We start from the raw sequence: 20,202 nt of genomic DNA, 5'->3' as shown, positions 1-20,202 counted from the left end.
AAGAGGAGGTTTAATTTAACAACTGAAAGTTTAATTCAGAATCTTTTTTTAAGGCGGTACGTAAATTAAGCGGAACTATGATAAGCAAAAGCAATTATTTAATTATTTTATCTTAAGTGCAATATTTCCCAAAACAGGTGTTCAGATAATTTAAGACCGTATTAATCGAGCCGGACGTTATTCTTCGCCGGAGTAACATCCAACGCAGAAGCCTTTTACAAGCCTAATTGATATTTTGCAAACTCGTTTTCCGCTTCGTCAGTGGAGGCATCCAGCAAAGAATTTTGTGAAAGGTTAGTTACACACAAGAAGAAAAGAAAATGCAACTCTATCGTAGAGTTCAGCATTTATTTAAGAACCGCATATTTTTAAACTAAAGTCTCACTAATAGACCACTGTTTAGGACATTCATAGGACTTTTTGACTTTTTCAAACATGTGGTAGGGACCGGCAATGTTTAAATACAGGGATTAGCCGAGCTGAAAGCGACTTAGGCTCTCTTCATATTTTCATATGAGAAATTTCAGTTCCGTTAACCGAGTGAAATTGTTTACGTATAAAGTTATGAATATATGAAAATCATATACGAGAACTGCGGGGTAACGAATTATATGAAAGAAGATCATCGCAGTTATATTACGCAACTTTTGCCGTTGGGAAAAGCAAGCCCTTTGCAGTTGCGTCTATAACTGCGATGATCTTCTTTCATATAATTGTTTATGTATAGTTTGCATCAACGTAGAAAAACTATGACTGATATTTTCTTAGTAGTAGCTCTGAAAGTTCCTTGACCATTCACTGTTCAAAATCAAGAGTTCCCTTTTTATGATAACCTTTATAGCTTACAAAAAAGGAAAACACGTCCATTAAACTTCCCTTGTTTCAGCAGAGACGCATGCGGAATAAAAACTAAACCGTTTGTCCCAGCAACCGATACTGTCGATCAGCGTCCTAATGTATCTCCATTAGTGATCTTTGCGGAAACAACATCAACCTTCTTTGTCCACGTTCGTAATTGATTTTTTTTTTCCAAATTCTTCTGAAAGGCAGACAAGCAACAGAGAGAAAAAGGGAATTAAAAGTGTGAAGCGAAAAAAAATAACAAGCCATGATATCATTCGAGTACATCACCTGGCTCGCTGTATTCCTCACCATGTCTGTTGCTGTAGTAACAGTGAACCTTCTATTAATCGTTCTTTTTTGAAAAAAAACCCGCAGTCTTCGCACTCGTGCCATGTACCTAGTTATAAACCTGACCATAGCTGATATGTTTGTCCGAGGATTTTCCCACTTTTCTCTATTTGTAACCTTACTCTACTTATGCGACATTGTGCAATTTCCGCACTTAACCCTGGAACTGACATTAACAACTGGCTTTCTCTTCGTCTGGTTTCCTCTGACCTCTCTTACAAACATTGCAGTAATTTCATTGGATCAGATGCACGCAACAATTCGTCCCTATACAGCCCTTAGGCATCGCCTCATTAAAAAGTAAGTCTACGGGGTAACAATTGCTGCTCTTGTCTGGGTTTTACCTGCAATGTTTATTATACCAATCCTTAAGAATCGAATGTTTAACCAAAGTCCTATATTTAGCACATCTAGTGGACCTTCAGTCTTTTCATGTGGTAGCCCGGGCACCCAACGACTGGTTGTTGTGAATAGCTGTTCGAAGAAGCACATATTATCTAGAGATTCCTATAGCTCGAAGAAAGTTAAAAACTCATAGATGAATGTATCATTCATCTCAGTTTTTCGAAGTTTTCAGTCTATTAACTTCTCTGATTGAAGTTGGGAATGGGATATTCACTTTTCACTTGTCTTCCCATATTTCGTGGTCATCATTCGCAAAAATGGACTACTTATGATAAATTTTGGGCTTTAAAATCAGTAACGGAAAGATGTACATCGGAAAATGTTGAGTTTTCTGTATATTTAATAGCATCAAAGATTTTCGAAAAAGTAAAGCGCTAACTGATAATTCGCATCGGCTGAAGAGGCCCAAGGATGTCACCAAACAGATACAAATTTTACAGAGTTTCCTACAAGGCATTTGCAGAGCTGCTTTTTAAAACGACAATCTTAAAGATATCCTTGAATGGTTTGAGTAAATTTTGGAGAGAGGCGGCGTCGGATATGCTGGGCGGGTTGTAGAGCAATGTTTCTCTCCTCCTCACTATAATATATACTTACCTAAAAATACTGGCAATGGAAAATGTTAAAATACAAGGATTGTCCGAGCTAAGCCGCGACTTAAGGCCCTCTTCAGTCATATTTTCATGAGAAATTTCAGCTCCTTTAACCGAGTGAAATTGTTCACGAAGAGATGGCATGAAACATTTAATATTTTTCCGGTCTCACTAATGGACAGTTGATTGTCTTAGAAGGGTTAACTGAAATGATAGTCACATTTTCAATTTGGTGATCAGTTACTCCCTATATGCCAAACAGACCTTCAATATTTTTAAAGAGCGAAATAAAAATGTTAAAAACGTAATAGTAATATGTAATAGATTCAAATACAATTTCAGCCACAGTTGGATTGTTAGTTAATATAACTAGTTAGTTAGTAGTACCCTTTGCGGCATTTTACCACGAACATTTTTTGCTCCTGATGTAATAACATAATGTTTAGCTGTATATATCTAGCCGGATTTTTGAAAACGTTATCGTCAAATGGACCTTTTCCGTCCAAAAGTTTTTTTTCGGCCAAAAACTATATCCAAAGTAGCTCATTGTAAAAACTAAGAGTGCAACCATTGCTATTTTTTCTTCTCCTCCTTTCCTTTTCCTTCGTTACTGTGATTTTCTGAGCCGTTCTCGGGCTCAAGAAACCTGCGTTTTGACGCTTTTTCAGTCAAATGACTGCAAATTTCGTTAGGTTGGTTTTCTAAAAATCGGTTAGATATACTATAATAATTATTAACGAGCGCTGACGTTAATTAGTTTTAAAAATATTCAGCTGAAACGAAATTTAATGCCCTTAACTTTTAGTCAACTAATTTATCCTAATCTCCCCTCAAACGTCCATGATATTTTTTCCACAGGTGAAAACAATGGTTTTCACTTCAGCCTTTGTAAAGGCAATTTGAAAAACTGTAAGTTAAAGGTGAGCTTCCTAATTCGTCGAATTATTATTCATGTATCTTCATTACTGATCTTTGAAAAACAGACGTCAACCTTGTTTGTTCACCTCCTACTTTTCTTTTCTAAGTAATCAAACTTAATTCAATTCAAATTCTTTCTAAAGGTAGACGAACAACAGGAGAGAACGGTGAAAAGTGTGAAGCGAAAAGAAGTAAAAGAAAACAAGTCATGCTATTTTCTTCGTCCGAGTGCATCACCTGGTTTGCTGTACTCCTTACCGTGTGTGTTGCTATAGTAACAGTGAACCTTATATCAATCATTCTTTTTATAAAAAACCGCAGTCTTCGCACTCGTGCCATGTACCTAGTTATAAGCCTGACCGTAGCTGATATGTTTGTCGGAGGATTTTCTCTCTTTACTCTATTTCAACTCCTCTCACTATACTCATGCGACATTGTGAAAATGAACTTAAGCCAGGAACTGATTGTGATAATTACCTTTCTCTTCGTCTGGTTTCCTCTGACCTCTCTAACAAACATTGTAGTGATTTCAATAGATCGGATGCATGCAACAATTCGTCCTTTCAGGCATCGCCTCGTCAAAAAGTGGGTCTACGGGGTAACAATTGCTGGTGTCTGGGTTTTAGCTGCAATGGTATCAACTGTCAGTTTTATACTTAAGCTATATAGCAAGGAATTTTCGTATCATTTTTACTTCTGGCAATCATACTGTTGTTTGGGTCTATTTGTTATCTGTGTTTCTTATTCTTCCATTGCTATTAAAAATTTTTGTGTGGAGGGCATCCTCAGCACCATGGTGCAGCCAACAGACAAAAGAAACTGACCGTAACATTATTCATAATGACTATCGTATCCTTACTGATGTGGCTACAATTTGCCGTTTTTACTTTTCTTTATCAAACTGGTATCATAAGATTTCTTTCTTTCCAGGAAGTAGTACGTTTGGATTTTTCTTTAAAGATTCTATATTTGATGAACTCGCTTGTTAATCCCATCGTTTACACAATCAGAATTCCAGAGTTCAGGAAAGCTCTCCTGCTGTTATTTAAACGTCAACGAAGACAAAATGCCCAAGTTATTCCTCTTCATGCGCTTTAATGTACTTTATTTAACACTTGGAAACAAACTAATGATTTCGTCATCCTCATAAAAACACAAACAAACAAACAAACAAACAAACAGTAGGTGATTGTATACTATTATTGCGGCCTTTAAAGTTCGATAAAAAGACCGGAAATAAATATTATATCAGTATATTATATATATATCATATCAGTATATTGATATTATTAATATCATATCAATATATTATCAGGAATGGTTGCCGCCTAGACACCACGGTTTACAGAAAACCAACGGACACTGGACTTCTGCTACACTACCACAGTCACGTTGTCGCCAGATACAAACGGTCACTCCTGAACACCATGCTTAACCGTGCGTTTAAACTCTCGTCTACGTGGAAGTTTTTTCACGAGGAATGTGAACGCCTTAGAGAGATCTTCTCCCGACTGCGCTATCCAGACGACCTTGTGCAGTCAACCATTCGCCAATTCATTGAATCCAAAGTATCCGAGGATTCACACACCCAAGTGGCTGATAAAAGAGAAGCCCCAATCAGAATCGTGTTGCCCTTCAAAGACCAGAAATCAGCAAACGTAGTACGTAAACAGCTGGCTGACCTGAGTAGGAAGATCAACGCAGACATCAGCCCAGTTTACACAAGTAGGAAGATCAAAGATGAAATTAAGGTCAAGGAAGACAAGCCGCCTCTTGTGAGTCAACAATGCGTGGTGTATTCTTTCCAGTGTAGCCTGTGTGATGCAGGTTATGTCGGCTACACGTGCCGACACCTACACCAACGAATTGAAGAACACAAAGGATCGGCAATCGGAAACCACCTCAGAGAGCAGCATGATATGGAGCCTGAAGACATCGCACAAAGTTTTAGAATCTTAAGAACGTGTCAGAACAAATTTGACTGTCTTATTTTTGAAATATTAATGTTTTTTATCCAAGAACTGAAACCGACGCTTAACAAACAGTGCGATTCAATTTGCGCCAAATTATTTGTTTAGAGTAGTTCTTGTTAACATTGTTTTATTTCCATTGTTTTTTGACTTTATAAATATTTTTAGCACTTTTTACATTTTTACATATTTTACCACATTTTAGCGTTCACCACATTTTTATCTATTATAACTTGTTTTTAACTTATTTATGCTAATTTAGAGAACTTTTATACACTTGAAAATGACCTCTGTTAGTAAAATCATCATTTTAAGAGACTTCAATAAAGTTGCTATTTATAAAACAGGATTTCTTTACGTTCTTATCTGTGTCTGGAATATCACAAGGAATGGGCCGGAAAAACGCTTGAATGGGAAAAGCACACTTCAGTGTCCTAAAGATGGGAAAAGTCAGAAGATTGTTAAAAGTGTCTTTTTTTCACGCCAATTTTAGGATAGGATTATAAGAATATTGTTTATCCTCGCTGTGTGGTTAAGGACATTTGTGTACAGCTTGCCAGACACATTCAAGACTCTTTCTTCCACTATTGTTGAACATTCCCGGGTCTTTTTTTGAGAGATAATATATAGCCAAATCTGGGAAGGGAAGTCAATTGAAAAACTTTGAAAATCATAGATGAATGAAGAGTCATCAAAACTATTTAGCCTTTCTCGAGGAATAGAAATCTGTAAACAAGAGTTTTGCTTCTTCAAACATATATTTTACATCAGAAAACTTTCCCCAGATAAATGAGGATGGAGACATCAAATAGTCAGCTTGAGTGAATATTTTCATCACTGGAAACTAAATCCAGTAAATTCATCTTGTCAGTTCGTGTCCTTAAACTGCGCCATGAATTCTTGGTGAAAGGTTCTTAGTCGCTCAAACATTGGAGAGAACGTCTCTTCAGTAGGAAGAATAGTGATCCTACCAAGAAAGATTAAAAATGAAACCGTTTTAAGTTATTTCCTTCATATGGATAGTGGGTCTGAAAAATTAAAACGTTTTGGATTATTTTAACCCATAATGTGGAGATAAAACTTGGTCCAATTTCATCAGGACTTTCACACGCTGACAGAACGTCGCTAGGACACCTTTTCCCACGTAAGTTTAAGCTCTGGTCCATACCGTATAATCCCGGTTGTAAGCCCTTCTATTTGTAAACACCAACTTTATCCCAGCTAGTTGCAGACCCTCCACTAAGACCCCATCACCCCGGCTATGAGCCGATCTGTGTATACCCTTATTGCGTTCGTCAGAACGCATCCTAATTTGGTGTTCCTGTGGTACAAAGGCAGAATTTTTCGGGGTTGGGGGAAAGAGGGGTCTTTTCACATTTAAAGGTGCAGTCAATCTAATCAATCTAAATATAGTAGACAAGCCTGTGAAAACCTTGTGACACAAGGGCGCACATGATATCACAGAGAGGTTTTTGAAATCATCAAAATTCCGACCTGAAGTTGATGGCCCTTGTTAATTCAAATCTTACCTGTAGTAAAAGTTATTACGGCTGCCTATCATCATTTCACCATTTCACTTATTAAATGAATAATTTTTTTTTTCTGTAAAAGGTGTGAGTTGTTATGTTGTACCATAGCAATGGTGATCTTTTCACATGCAAAGTAGACTACGAGTAGTCCCCCATTTTTCCTCAGGGGTAGTAGAGCGAGCGAAACGCGAGCCCGCGTAAAAATCACCCCACTTGAGAAAAGGCGCGCGTTGGGTGATTTTCACGCCCGCTCGCGCTTCGCTCGCTCTACTATCCCTGAGGAAAAATAGGGGAACTACTCGTAGTCTACATGCAAAGATAACTTACTTGTTATTTTGACATGTGAAGATATCATGTTTTCGAACACAAGCTCACCCAATATTTCATTGGCGTTTATAAGAATATGATAAAAAGCATATTTCTTTCATTTTTTCTGAATTGGGCCCTTATGGAAGAGATCTAGAATCATCCAGCTTCAATTTCTGTCTACAGCTGGTTGATGTGTGAAGTGACCAGCACTGATTTATGTAATGTTTTATATAGCTTTTTATCACTTAATGTTTTTTACTAAGTATTTTACAAAACAAATAATAATTCAATATTGCTCAGGTTTAAAACTTCAGCTGTTCAATAACCTCATACATTTTGTATCCATGTAATGCCAGTTTCAATTTTATGCCTACCGCCTACCAGTATGTTTTTTTTAATAATTCTACTCAAGTGTAGCTCATATTATAGTTACCATTAAAGAACGAGGCATATGCTTGTGTACTGTCCTCGTTTCGCAGGGCTTTTGCCCCGTTTCATAGCTCTACCGTGCTTGTTTTGACTCGTGGCTTTAAGCGTGCCAGTCCGTCTCGAATAAAGGGCCCGGGGGACTTAGGGTTTAAAGAACGAGTTATGTTACGTGGGTATCGTGCTTGTTTCGACTCGTGGCTTTAAGAACGCGTTATGCCATTCGCGTAGCGTGCTCGTTTCGGCTCATTGCTTTAAGAACGAGTTATATTTTTTGTGTAGCGTGCTTGTTTTGACTCATCGCTTTAAGAACGACTTATGTGTACCGACGTCCGTGCTTGTTTCGACTCATGGCTTTAACCCGGCATAGTAAATCAGAACGTTCGAAAATCGAACTCAATCGAACTCAGTCGAACTCAATCCGTGGACTGAGTTCGATTGAGTTCGGCAATCGAACGAAATCGAACACCACACTTTCAGTGAGTTCGATTTCCGAACAAATCGAATTCAATCGAACAAATCGAACTCAATCGAACTCAATCCGTCTGATTGTGTTCGATTGAGTTCGGAAACCGAACTCAATCGAACACAATTAAATGGATTTCGTTCGATTGGCTCTGGTGAACCTATACAAAGCAAGCCCAAAGCAAGCCCGTCAAAGCAAGTTTTTCTTGCGCTTTTTTTACCATTTATTCAATAACACAAACCCCATTTATGAACTGTCCACGGCAGTTAAGAGAACAGAACAGAACAAACCCTGAAAACTTCGCCATCCTTGACGTCAAAGCGGCATTCCTGGTAGCCTTTTACTATACATTTGAAGCTTACGATCCACAACGCATCTGAACCCATTTCTGCGGAATTTCTTCGTTTACGAAAAACACGTGCGCTACACTCAGGGCTGAAGTAACTCGAGCTTCTAAGATCTGGTAATGGATTTTCAACGTCTGTTTTACATAAATCACGAGTTCGAAAATCAAACGTTCGATTAGGTTCGATTGATTTTTTTTCTTTTCGGTGAGTTCGATTTCGTTCGATTGCCGAACTCAATCGAACTCAATCGAACTCAATCCACCGATTGAGTTCGATTGAGTTCGATTGGGTTCGATTTACTATGCCGGGCTTTAAGAACGAGTTCTGTTGCCTGTTAGGCTTGCCATTCTCGACTTAGGCTTAAAGAACGAGTTATGTTACACGTGCAGTGTGTTTGTTTTGATTCATGCCACGACTAGACTTCCTGAGGCTCCATCGGAATCGATGTGTTTCCAATCGATCCGATGGACTCCATCGGACGACTTTCCAACCCTCCTCTAAGTATTGTTTACACTTCCGGTTTCATCTCATGACTAAACTTCCGGTAACTCAAGTGGACTCTACTGAACTTCCGGTTTCATTTTTCGACTAGACTCCGTCGGACTCCAGGGTTTGTCCACTGGAATCTGGTCGAGAGTATTGCACATGCGAGCCATTTTGAGTCAAATTCCCATCCCTGGGGCGAACTAATAGACACTCACAACAGTCTTTATTGCAGCACTGCACGTCTCCAGAGAGTATTTTTTTCTTGGTGACAAAATAATGGCACCCAAAAACTTTGTGCATTTCCCCAAGTGTAGAAGACATATTCTAGCTGGATATTTAGCGTGGCTGGCAATTTAACACACATTTTATAGTTCCGAAAGTACCCGGCTTTGACTTGTTTAACACAGTATCTACAGCAATGCAAAATGTACAGTGCCAGGACATGACATGTCATTATTAAGAAGAGTTATGTCTAATATAAGGGCTGGTGTTTGTAACTGTGGTCCAGTATGATTTTTTGATCTTTTCGTTATATCAAAAACTTGTGGCAGGGCAGCATCTGGTGAAAACATGTAAGTAGAAAGCACATTTTCTATAATGGGACTTCGTGCAAGTATTGCTTCTCAATGTCGAGGGACAAAATGCTTTTTGTCATAAAACTTCAAAAACTTAAAAAGCAACAAGATACTCCTAACTTTGGTTCTGCCATCCTTCACAAAGAAATGAACACATCAAAATGTGGGAAACTCATCCTAATGACTACTGGGTATTTTCTAAGATGGCGGAAAATTAAAATTACTCAATTTTTCTAATGGATTCCATGGCAATTTATCTTAAAAAGTACTATGTTTGTGGATGGTCAAGCTCATTGTCATTACTGAACACAGCAAAGAAAGACTTCAGGCAAAATGCTGCCCTGAGAAATGATTACAGCTACAGCTCACAAACTTGGTTTGAGTGCTGTCTTGTATTCTCCAACAATAAAAGTAATTTGAAGGTCCTTATTGTCACCATCATGCCAGCAAATGAATGTAAGGGGTAATGTTTATCCAGGTATCTTTGCCATCCATGACATTAACTAATGTTTGATGTTCTAGGCCATTGTGAGGAATGCTAAACTCATAGCCGTCTGGACAAACCGCTTTAGTGTACACTCCTGTAGTATTACTTATCACCCAGTCATTGGCTGTCATAGTAGACTGACAGGCAAATGGGTGGGCCTGTTGACAGTCGCCTACATACCACCGCTCTGTCTTGCCATTTAAGAACACACATGACTGTTCTGTTAGAGCCTTGGAAGGTTCACCTTCAGCCCATGTGAATACGGCAGTAGCCAGTAATACAGGATTGACTTGATCCGCGGCAGGATATGTCACCCCACACTTCATAAACTGGGAAAAATCAAGAATAACACCATTTTCTTTTGGGCCATCCCAAAAAAAGATATATTCTGTGCTGTCACAGTAGACTCTTGATGATGTGTTTTGTTTGATTGCTGAACAGTTAGCATGACTGACAAATTCATTCCTTGTCAGCCCATTCCAGTATAGGTCAAAGATAAATTCCCCACCATGATTGTCACCACCTGCAGCTATGACAACGTTCTTTTTAAGTTTCCGCAATTCTCTTGTTGTTGGCCATCTTCCTGGGAAGTACTTTGCAGATTCATTGGGTGTGAGTACTCTGTTACCTAGATACTCTGCGATGGGGCCATTTATTAAGTCATCATGGCCAAAGGTGTGGGTAGCCCCATCTTCAAAGTACAAGCGCACAATCTCGTGCATGTTTTCTGGTTTGTGTACCCATTCACCTATTTCTTTTATGCCGTCCTCAAATGTTCTGTCCCAGGGCGCACATCCACGATAAGGCTTGCCATCATCATGGCTCATTAGCATCTTGCCAAAACACCACCAAGGGTCAATTTCCATGCCCCGTACACCCATGTCAAGTAGGTCGGTAAAAGTAAACTCCTGATTGGCCAGGTCCAGGCAAGTATGTTTATAGGGTGGCGGCCAGGGACAGTCGTCCAGTATTCCATACCCATCAGCTCGGTCGTTGAAAGCATTGTGAGCAGACACCATTTGTAGCTGGTCGAAAGGTGTGTCAAGTTGAATCTCTCTCTGCGTTTTAAGTGCAAAAGCTAGCCATGTCGAAATCTCAGCTGTTCCTCTGTCGCATCTGCCAAAGTAACCACACGTACAGTTGGCGCGACTGCTTAGCTCATCACATTTTTCCTCCCGAATTCCACTGTATTCGAATTCTCCGAATCTGAACTTAGATGAGTCAAATGCTTTCTTTTCCAGCGAACTATGAGGGATTACGACATCAAAGAACGCTTCTTTAAGTGACTTCCCGTCTTCCAGAACCACATGAAACCAGAAGGCAGTGTTATTATGAAGTTCTTTCAGCCCGATAATTTGCCGTAGTCGATAAGGTCTTTGTGTTTTCATGCTTTGTCTGTCGACGGCAAACTCGGCAGCTTTCGCCAGCGTATACAATACTCTCGGGCGGTCGAGAAACTTTTTCAATGGACTCGATATTGTCGGCCTCTCGAAGTAATCAACGTATTCGAGTATTTTTGGTTCAAGCGATTCTCTGCCCGAAGCTTTCTTATAATATGGCGACCCATTGGATTCGCTAATGAAGAGGAAAGATACTGTGGACAAAATTAGGACTGCTGTACATGGGAGGATCTCTTGGTGGCCGACTGTATGCGTCGCCATTTTTTTGTTATGGTTTCTTGTGAGATTCTTCTGACTAATTTTATATGTCGACCCATCACGCCACTTGGACATCACACCACGCTATCACGTGATGCTTCACTTGAAAGAAAAAAAAAACGTTTGAGGACACTTTGTAATTGTTGTAGAATTCTTAAGTAGCTTTAACACACTGTTTAACAGGCACGGACAAAGAAGCAAATTTCCCTGGTCACTGTACTTAGCAACTAAGTGCTAATAGAGAGAAGTCGTTTACGTCACGTTGCTACGGTAGCAAAATTTCCGGGTGAGAACAACCCGAAAATGTCACTTTTTAAAAAAGTGAATTCGGACCACAGGGTACCCACGCAAATTGTGTTACCGTTGTAATGTTTAGAGGAAATGTATGGTGATATCGAAAAGGTTCATATTATCGAAATATAATACGATGAATTCTTATACATAAGACCGGTTTCAACCCCTTATGAGTTTCTGATAAGACCAAACTGAACATCTTTTTACGTGAAATGTTGCGTATTGCCGTTCTTGCAGCTGGAAACGACGAATTATAGCGATGTAAAGAGTTTGACATTTGATATTCACCTGAGCGTATCGTAGACAGACCTTTTTGGTCTAATATGTAAGAATTCGTCGTATTATGTTATGATAATAAAAATCTTTTCGATATCACGATACATTTCCTCAGGGGCACCCAACGTCAATTTTTGGAAAATATCTGTTCGGAAGACGATTTGACATCTAGAATTTTCGGAACATTTGTTGTAAAATTTCTTGGTTGCCTGCCTCTCCTAGGATTTTCGAACATCTAAAAAAATGGTATAATTGCCCATTTTTAACGGACTTTTACCCTAAAAAGGTCACCTAGAATTTTCGGAAGCCCTTTTTCTGGCTGAAATTTTCGAGAAGGTAAGTTTTGATCCCTATTGTTTTCGGATCACTAGACTTTCAGCTGGATAAAAATATGCCTATATCTACCGTTTAAATACTAGAATACGTTCTACAATGCTATATTTAAGTGGTTTTGAACTATAGTCTCGTTCGGTGCCCCTGATTTCCTCTAAATCCAAGCATCATAACGGTCACACAGTTTGTGTGGGCCTCCTGGGTTCGCACAGTTTCGACATTGTTTCAAACTTTATCGATCTTATTCTATTTCATTTAATTTGTCTTATGTTGGCGGAATTTTCTGGGGTTGAATCCGAAAGCACCGTATTTAAGTTTAGAAGAAGAAAAAGGAAAAGACCATTTTTTTGATGCGCTCATGCACGTTCTCCATAAAGCGGGCGCGTGAAATTAGGAAGTTTCATGTCGCAGTCATTTTTTTTAAATGAGACTTTGTGCAAGTATTGCTTCTCAATGTCGAGGGACAAAATACTTTTTGTCATAAAACTTCAAAAACTTAAAAAGCAACAAGATACTCCTAACTTTGGTTCTGCCATCCTTCACAAAGAAATGAACACAGCAAAATGTGGAAAACTCATCCTAATGGCTACTGGTTGTTTTCTAAGATGGCGGCCTTCTTATCACTCATTCCCTGGTCCTCCATTTTCCAAGATGCCGGCTGAGTCAAATTTCCCACCCTGGGGACATTCAGGATGTCAAATTCCTTACCCACGTACGTTTCAATTCCCTTGTGTTGCCCCCGCCTCCTCCCCCATCCTGGGGCAAACAATTGATAGGTGCATAGGTACGGAGCGCGCGCGGGAAAACGGTGTAGCCGTCGTCATTCCACTACGGGTTTTATCATTTTGTGTTTGGGAGAGGGCTTAACTTCCTTCAATAAAAATAACCGCAATAACGTTTGTGGTGAAAAAAAGAATGAATGAATAGGATACCTCAAATTCTTAATTCTAGTTTGTAGTAAATTATGTAGCCTGGCCTGCCTCGAATAGCGTGGCTAACTGCAGGCCAGTCCCAATGTATCTTTTGTTATATTTCCAAAATTTAAACAAAGTTGAAGTTGAAAGTTGAAAGAACAATAAAGCTTTCTGGGGTGATGGTATTTTTTGAGAATACGCGAAAAAACTTTGTCCTCTAGGGGTCATCGTAAACGAATCGACAGGTGTTAAGTCAGTTCATAGGACTGACAGTGTGAATTGTCATGGCTAAGATTACTTGGTCTTACCGCACTCAAAATCAGTATAAATCTTTGCTTTTAGTTTAAGTACGGTACAAGCGAGAGCACTGATCTGTCTCAACAATATAGTGACAGCCTTAGACGCTGATCTACTAGGAGGAGAGGTGGCACTTGGACAGTTGTGGTGTTCGCTGTTCACTCTAGCTTTTGCCGCTGAAAGTAAGTGGAAATGTTTTGTACTAATTCTTTACAATGGACCCTTCCACTTTTTTTTAACGTTTGGTGGAATCTAGTCAGGGAATATTCATCGATACTGCCCAAAAGAGTTCCTTAACCCTTTCACTGTCAAATTTAGCCAAAAGCAAATTTCGACCAAATTTTCAAATTTCATTTTGTGAAATTTTGAATAGCAAATAGCACCATGTGTACGTACAGGCAGAGAGCTTTCATTTAAATGGTCATATCATAGGTTTTCGTCCACAGACTAAAAAGTTAGAGTCACCTTACAAAACCCCATCAAGTACTCTGGCAGTGAAAGGGTTAACTGCAATTAGTAAACTGATCAAGTTTGAAGGTAATTCATTTAAATTGAGCGAAGGTATACCTCCGCAAAGTCGCGCAGTCAAAAGACGTTTGGAAAATTTCGAAAATTTGCAAAGCCACATCTTCGTTAGTTTTCAACAAATCACCCTGAACCTCGGCTTTATTACTAGTTTTTTACGGTCCTTTTTATAGCGGTGTCGACAGGTTTTCGCTAACAGGTTCACAACAAAAGTTGAAAAAACCGTGGATGGGTCTATTGAAGAACGAAGTTAACTTTACCTTTACGCTCACTGATTGGCTCAAAGAATCAAAGAATCACGCGTCATTTCCTCAACCAATCACGGTATTGCTCAAACTCGTTTTGCCGGGCTCAGCGATAGCCACTTGTTTTTGCTTTCAGTTCTTTTAACTATACTTAGATTGCCTGTATCTGCTTTTTGAAATATTAATAGTTACTCTATTTTGGGCACAATTTTTATTGTAAAACTGCTATTTCTTTAACCTTAGCCAGAGGATTTGTGTACCACGAGGAGGATTTTCTAGAAGCAGCCACTGGAGTTCTACGATCAGTGATTGACAAACTGGTTTCACTGCAAGAGCCTCAAGTAAGTTACTAATCGTTTTTTTTTTTGACGTTTTAGGTCTGGCTTGTCTAGGGCTCTCTCGCGTTCTAAAGTGTACATGTAGATGAAACAAGTCAATCGCCGTCGATTTAATCAACAACTTTTGTTAGCTGTAAAAAGTAACCAGAACGACGCAACCGTTTGGTTGTCTTGCGGTAAAAAAGGCGAAGGCTTTGAAAAGCGACTCTACGTGAACGTCTGGCAGCGTGGAAATGATAATTAACAATTATTTCTCGAGCCCGAATGGGCTCTGAGTCAATAGCCCATGAGGCCGAAGGCTTAATGGGCCATTGACTCAGAGGCCACGAGGGCGAGAGGAATAATTGTTTAAGTAAAATCCAACTTGTTGGTAAAAAATATCGCGATAAAACAACTTTAGCTAGTTAAAGCTAGACTTTAATCCTTTTTTGCCGCCAAGAAGCCAGCGCTTTCTGCCACTAGTGGGCTATAACATATAGCCTAGTAGTAGCTCAACCGATCAGAATGCAGCATTGATAATAGACCACTAGTTGGATTTTAGTAATGATACATAGTTCCTCCAAAATATTTTTTCTAAAGCTATGGTAGAACGGGCAACAGAAATGGTACACGTGTTTTGCAACATTGCTGCAAAACGGGTTGCAAAGCTATGTTGCGTGTTTTACCACCCGCGTTCAAGCTTGTCTTGTAACAAATCAAGTTGTGTGAAAGGTTTGAACCCAGGAGTCATTTCAAAAGTAGGTTGAGTTTGATCGTCCGGGTGAACGTAGTCCTGAATAGGACTGTTGTTGTTGACAGTGACAGACGTTTCGACAACCTGTGCGGTTGTCCTCTTCAGAGTCAAAGTGAGTTGTATCACGTCAGTTGATGGTATTATACTCTGGTTATTGATCTGAGTGGTCAATTACGTCGCAATGTTGTTGGTCGTCTGTCAGTTAAGCCGTGATGTTATTGGCTATAAAGACTCGTAATCAGTAATTGGTGCGTTTCGATCCGTCTATTGTCACAGTTAAACAGTCGTCTGTTGTTAGTCAAATTGTCAGTTCTCCAGTCGTTCTCTCGTAGTTAGTTTTGCTCGTCAATAAGTCGTTTGTACGTCGCTGGTAACTGTTGGCTGCGATTCAGTGGCGTTTGTTCTAAGTTAGTAAACCAGCTTTCTAAAGTAAGACGTTGATAGTAGTCTGTAGAAATCAAGTTGTTGCATGTTGCGTGAGTACTGACTTCTTATTGGCTATAATTACGCAGAAGTCGCGCAATACACGGTAGATACATCACCTGCTGCACAATGACTTTACCTTGGGCCGGTAAAACGCGAAACCCGTACAGATTTTGTTTCAAAAAGTATAACTATTCTCTACTTTCTGCGACAACTTGTCACAACCTGGAACAACCTGGGGCCCGTTTCTCGAAAGTCCCGGTAACTTTACGGGCCCGAAATCAAATATTCAAATCGAAATATAAAGAATAAGAGCGCGGGTCCTGGCTAGCAAACTACTCCATTTTGTTTCATTAACTGACAGTTTTATCGTGTTAGATGCAAAACTATTGAAACCTCGATCTTTAATGTAAACGGAGACAGCTTACCGGGCCCGTTAATTATCGGGACTTTCGAGAAACGGGCCCCTGATTTGTTGAAGCTGGGTTTAAACTCGCTCGTTTGCAAGACACATTGAGCAGCTGATGATAGGTAAAAACTGAAATTGGGTGTTTTTTTTGTGTAGTGTATAACAGCTGAACATGTGACCATATTGTGCCGAGTTACCGTCGAAACCTCATGTGAAGCAGTGAAAGTCAAGCTGATAAGCATTCTAGGATTCATCGGCAAGATGGCCGCAAGAAAAGACAACGGGCTTGAGATCCTGAAGGTTTGTTTCCCCTTTTAATTATCTTTATTTAGACAACACTAATGGAGGATCTCGAAAGAAGATTAAATTAGCCCTAGATCAAGTTTATGTTATGTGAGGTATAATTTGTGAGTGCTTTCTACTTGTACATTTAGAGCAACTGAATAGTTTTGTTGCTTCCGTGGTGAAAACAGCGCAATTAGGTCGTCGTCCGCTGAGTCAAAAGTTAGAGCCATCTGTCATGAATTGTTGACTCTTAGCGAAAAACGTTCAGGGCGGATTTCACAATTTTTTGTCCCTCATCTTTGAGCTTTGCCGTTTTTTTTTAGTGCTTTAGTGTTGTTTATCATGGGATCCTAAGAATCACTCAAGCTTCTTTTTTTTATTAGTCTTTAGGTACTGTCTTCCGTGATATTGTGGTCGGTCAATACAGCCTCTGGGTGATATGTGAAACCTTGGACGCCATTTTTGATACTTTCGCCGACGGGCCGCTGGTTAACGCTGCTGCAGACTCGATTGGTCTCATGATCAACCTTCAACAGTTGGTACCAGTTCTAAAAGCTAGGGTAAGGAACAGTTTAATGTACGCGGGAGGCGTATGCCTCAGTTATACTTGAAAAAGTCACATACAAGCCAGTTTTCCTTAGTTTGATCATATCGATTGAGTGGCTAGCGCCGTAAAAACATCACCATCTCACTTTTTTTGAAAAATAGCCAATTTCGCCCTTCCCTGATTTGAGTGTCGTTTTCTTGCGGTTTAGGAAGTGCTGAGGAATTAGTGTACAAAATTTTTCGAAATGTTTTCCTGATTTAATCACGTTTACCTACCAAATCGTGTCAAATAAAATGGTATTCAACTGATTTTTGAATGCAGTTTCGTAATTTTGTTTTGGTTTTAGTTTAAATCTTAAAACACCGAATTCGTGCGTCGTTGAAAAGGTTAGACTAACTAACCTTTGTTTTCAAAGAGAAAAACTCTTTTCTAAGAATCGCATTTGTTGTTTTTCAGGTAAAAACTGAGAGAAGAACTCTTGGGGATCATTATCCTGTGATAGATGCCGCGAGAGTGAACTTAGCGAGGTTTATAAAATACAAACAGAAGGGTCATTAGGAAGTGTAATGGCAGACCGCTGCGCGTCAAATGGTCTTCGCCCTCTCAGGAATCCCGGAGCCTTCATCTCTTTCAAAAAATTTGGCGGTCACAGCGTATTAGATTTTCAGGCTTTTTTTATTCATTCATCTTTCGCGCCACCATTAAAGGTTTCAGCTCATTAAAGCCGAATAGGATTTCCAGCTATTAAACTACAGTCATTGACGGCGTTTGGTGTTCTGTGTAGCTAGTCAAACTGATTCATCGGTTAGTCGTTGAAGTTTGTGTTAGAGCTTAGAGTCACCAGAATCTAGTGTGAAGGAGGCATTTCCAGTCGCGAGGAGTACAGCATGAAAAGAATCTTCAATCGTGGAAGTCTAACGCGCTGGGATACTTTAGTGGAACTAGATGGAGGCTCCGAGACGATGGAGCTTCTCGCCATTTTTAAACTGGTTAAATTGCGTAGACAAATTAAACCTGTTTAACCTGTTTAAAGACGTTTGGACGGGCGAACTGATGTTAGAAACGCCGACTGACTATAATAATAATAGTTAAATCCACGAACATGCGGGTTATTGTGATAATCTTACCCACGCCAGAATAAGTTTCTCATCTCAAAAAATCAAGCGCATTGCAGTCGAATTCAAAGTTGTTTAGATATCCCTTTTCGTACTTTGATAATTCTGGTCATCAGTAGTCAAAGAATTTCTCACCAAGTTTTATGACAGCAAGGACTGAATATTCACGGCACTGCTGGAGTGAATTATTAACGAATTTTAAGACTATCTATAGCAGCTTTTATAGACGAATGGTATTATCGTTCATCGTCTCATTTTTTTTACCCTGATGAGTGATCATACCTTTTAACCTCTGTTGTCAACGTAGTAAGATTCTCTCGCTTCACGTGTTTTCTTTTTAAGACACAGATCGGAATTCGAATCAAAGTGTGAATCATAGTCAAGACTAAATTTTTCTGAACAAGTTGTGTCATTCATGCGGAAAATGTTCGTCTTGTGTAATCTCAGTCATTTGGAACCAGGGGTATATTTATTTCTTCAGGTAATGTCTATTTAGCGGTCACCTACCCTGAATGCCAGAGTCTTTTCATGCGCAGTTTCCCGTTTCTGCCATATCTTTATACAGTGACCTGCGTCTCTTTTTTGCTCCTTCGCCTCTCGTTGCTTTGGCCTACGGCCGACCCCGAATCATCCCCTCTGCAGTTGATCGCTTCGCGCGCTATCAAAAACCTCTGGTACATAGGGCTGTAGCCAGTTGAGGCTGGCCGTTAAAAGAGGCTGGTCGGGCTGTTTAAAAACGGCCCGGCGTAATAGTTAATCTTCTAGGGTGCCTAGTGTTCTAAGTATCGAATTAAGAAAGAGTTAATCATTCTGTAAACAGCTCCTAAAAATATGATAAGTTATCTGACACTGTAAATATGCAACAATCGTGCAATAAATGAAGTATACATTTAAATGAAGAAACGACTTCTCGTCAAAGCTGCTGGAATTCTCGCGTAAGGAAAATGTACGCCATTAAAATTTTGGAGTTAAGCGCCATGAAAAAGGAAACAAGAAAACTGATGACGAGGCACAGAGCCCAAGAAAAATGTGTACTTTGCCATTTTTATTCTCCTCGAAAAGTTTCTTCTGTAGGTGCACAAATTGCTTTGTATTATTAAATCAAAGAGGGAATTCTTTGAAGCAGAAAGCAACTTACACATAAATACGAAACAATCTATTGGTGTTTTGAGGTACCTCGAGCAAAGATACCCCCACCCATACCCCCTTGACGAAGTTGGGTCGTTTGCGACTACCGACAAACCTTATGACCAGCGGTATAAAAATGACTAAGGGACTACTGATTGGTGTTAAGCACTATTTTTAATTAGTAAGTAAAAACATGCTTATGAGATGTCGCGTTGGCCTGAGTGTCTGATCCAAAAAAATATTCGCGCAAGGGAAAATTAAATGAAAAAAAATTCATGCACGCCAATTAACCCTAAAAAATATTCATGCTATGGCCTAAAAAAAATCATACAAGGAATTTGATGACAAAAAAAAGAGGGTCTCAATGGGGTTAACCGATAGGCGTAAAACTGCCAAAAATTTAGTCGATAGCCGTAACAATTGAAAAATTTTAACCGTTAGCCGTAAATAAGGTAAAAAAAAGTTAACCGTAAAAGAAATTGTTCCCTAGAGTTTGCTACTTTTAAGGAAGGTACTAAACTCACTTATGGTTGCGTTTTTTATTTCGCGGCTAGTGTGGCTCCGTACGCAAGTCAGGTAAAGCGCCTTTTAGGTGAAGACCAAGACCCATTTCCATTTCCGCCGATCTCGGGGAACTAATTTTTTTTCCATAGCGAAAGTGTGGCTTCTTGCTGGGGATTAATATTTGCGATTTTCAGGAAGTCGTGCCCTCGAAACACCAGTGAAACAACACGAAGAGATCTCACTGTTTGTAAAACAAGTTGCCGATAAACAACATTTCCCTGTTTTCTCTGACGCTTCGGTAGACATTGCCATGCCTAGTCCCTGTAAGGCGTCTTCCCACGCAATTTCGGTCAAGGCATTTCGGTGGCGAACTCGCTCGGATCACGTGACCCGATACGTATTAGCCGCGCGAAATAATAAGGCCTACGGACAAGGCAAAACCACTGACAGTGGTTCCGTACAGTTCTTCGCTACCA

At 39.6% G+C, this 20,202-nt stretch overlaps 3 protein-coding genes across 3 annotated transcripts; 2 read left to right on the top strand and 1 right to left on the bottom strand.

Moving 5' to 3' along the window:
- The first annotated feature begins 2,007 nt into the window (after window positions 1-2,007).
- LOC140927276 (uncharacterized) lies at window positions 2,008-5,185 on the top strand. The gene is made up of 4 exons (XM_073376903.1): window positions 2,008-2,101; window positions 3,048-3,109; window positions 3,251-3,366; window positions 4,384-5,185. The coding sequence occupies exons 1-4, from the start codon at window positions 2,008-2,010 to the stop codon at window positions 5,183-5,185; spliced, it is 1,074 nt and encodes a 357-aa protein (XP_073233004.1).
- A 3,965-nt stretch (window positions 5,186-9,150) lies between these two features.
- LOC140927563 (uncharacterized) lies at window positions 9,151-11,232 on the bottom strand. The gene has a single exon (XM_073377235.1). It carries the CDS (start codon window positions 11,088-11,090, stop codon window positions 9,654-9,656), a length of 1,437 nt encoding a protein of 478 aa, XP_073233336.1. The 5' UTR covers window positions 11,091-11,232; the 3' UTR covers window positions 9,151-9,653.
- A 2,259-nt stretch (window positions 11,233-13,491) lies between these two features.
- Window positions 13,492-17,742, top strand: LOC140927567 (HEAT repeat-containing protein 3-like). Its single transcript, XM_073377241.1, has 5 exons — window positions 13,492-13,656; window positions 14,488-14,585; window positions 16,304-16,447; window positions 16,816-16,992; window positions 17,436-17,742. The coding sequence occupies exons 3-5, from the start codon at window positions 16,409-16,411 to the stop codon at window positions 17,535-17,537; spliced, it is 318 nt and encodes a 105-aa protein (XP_073233342.1). The 5' UTR covers window positions 13,492-13,656; window positions 14,488-14,585; window positions 16,304-16,408; the 3' UTR covers window positions 17,538-17,742.
- The last annotated feature ends 2,460 nt before the right edge of the window (window positions 17,743-20,202 follow it).

The sequence above is a fragment of the Porites lutea genome, chromosome 2, assembly GCF_958299795.1.
Source record: "Porites lutea chromosome 2, jaPorLute2.1, whole genome shotgun sequence".
Classification (NCBI taxonomy): Eukaryota; Metazoa; Cnidaria; class Anthozoa; order Scleractinia; family Poritidae; genus Porites; species Porites lutea.
The sequence above is the reverse complement of the archived record's forward strand: the minus strand, read 5'-3'. Positions and strand labels throughout refer to the sequence as shown.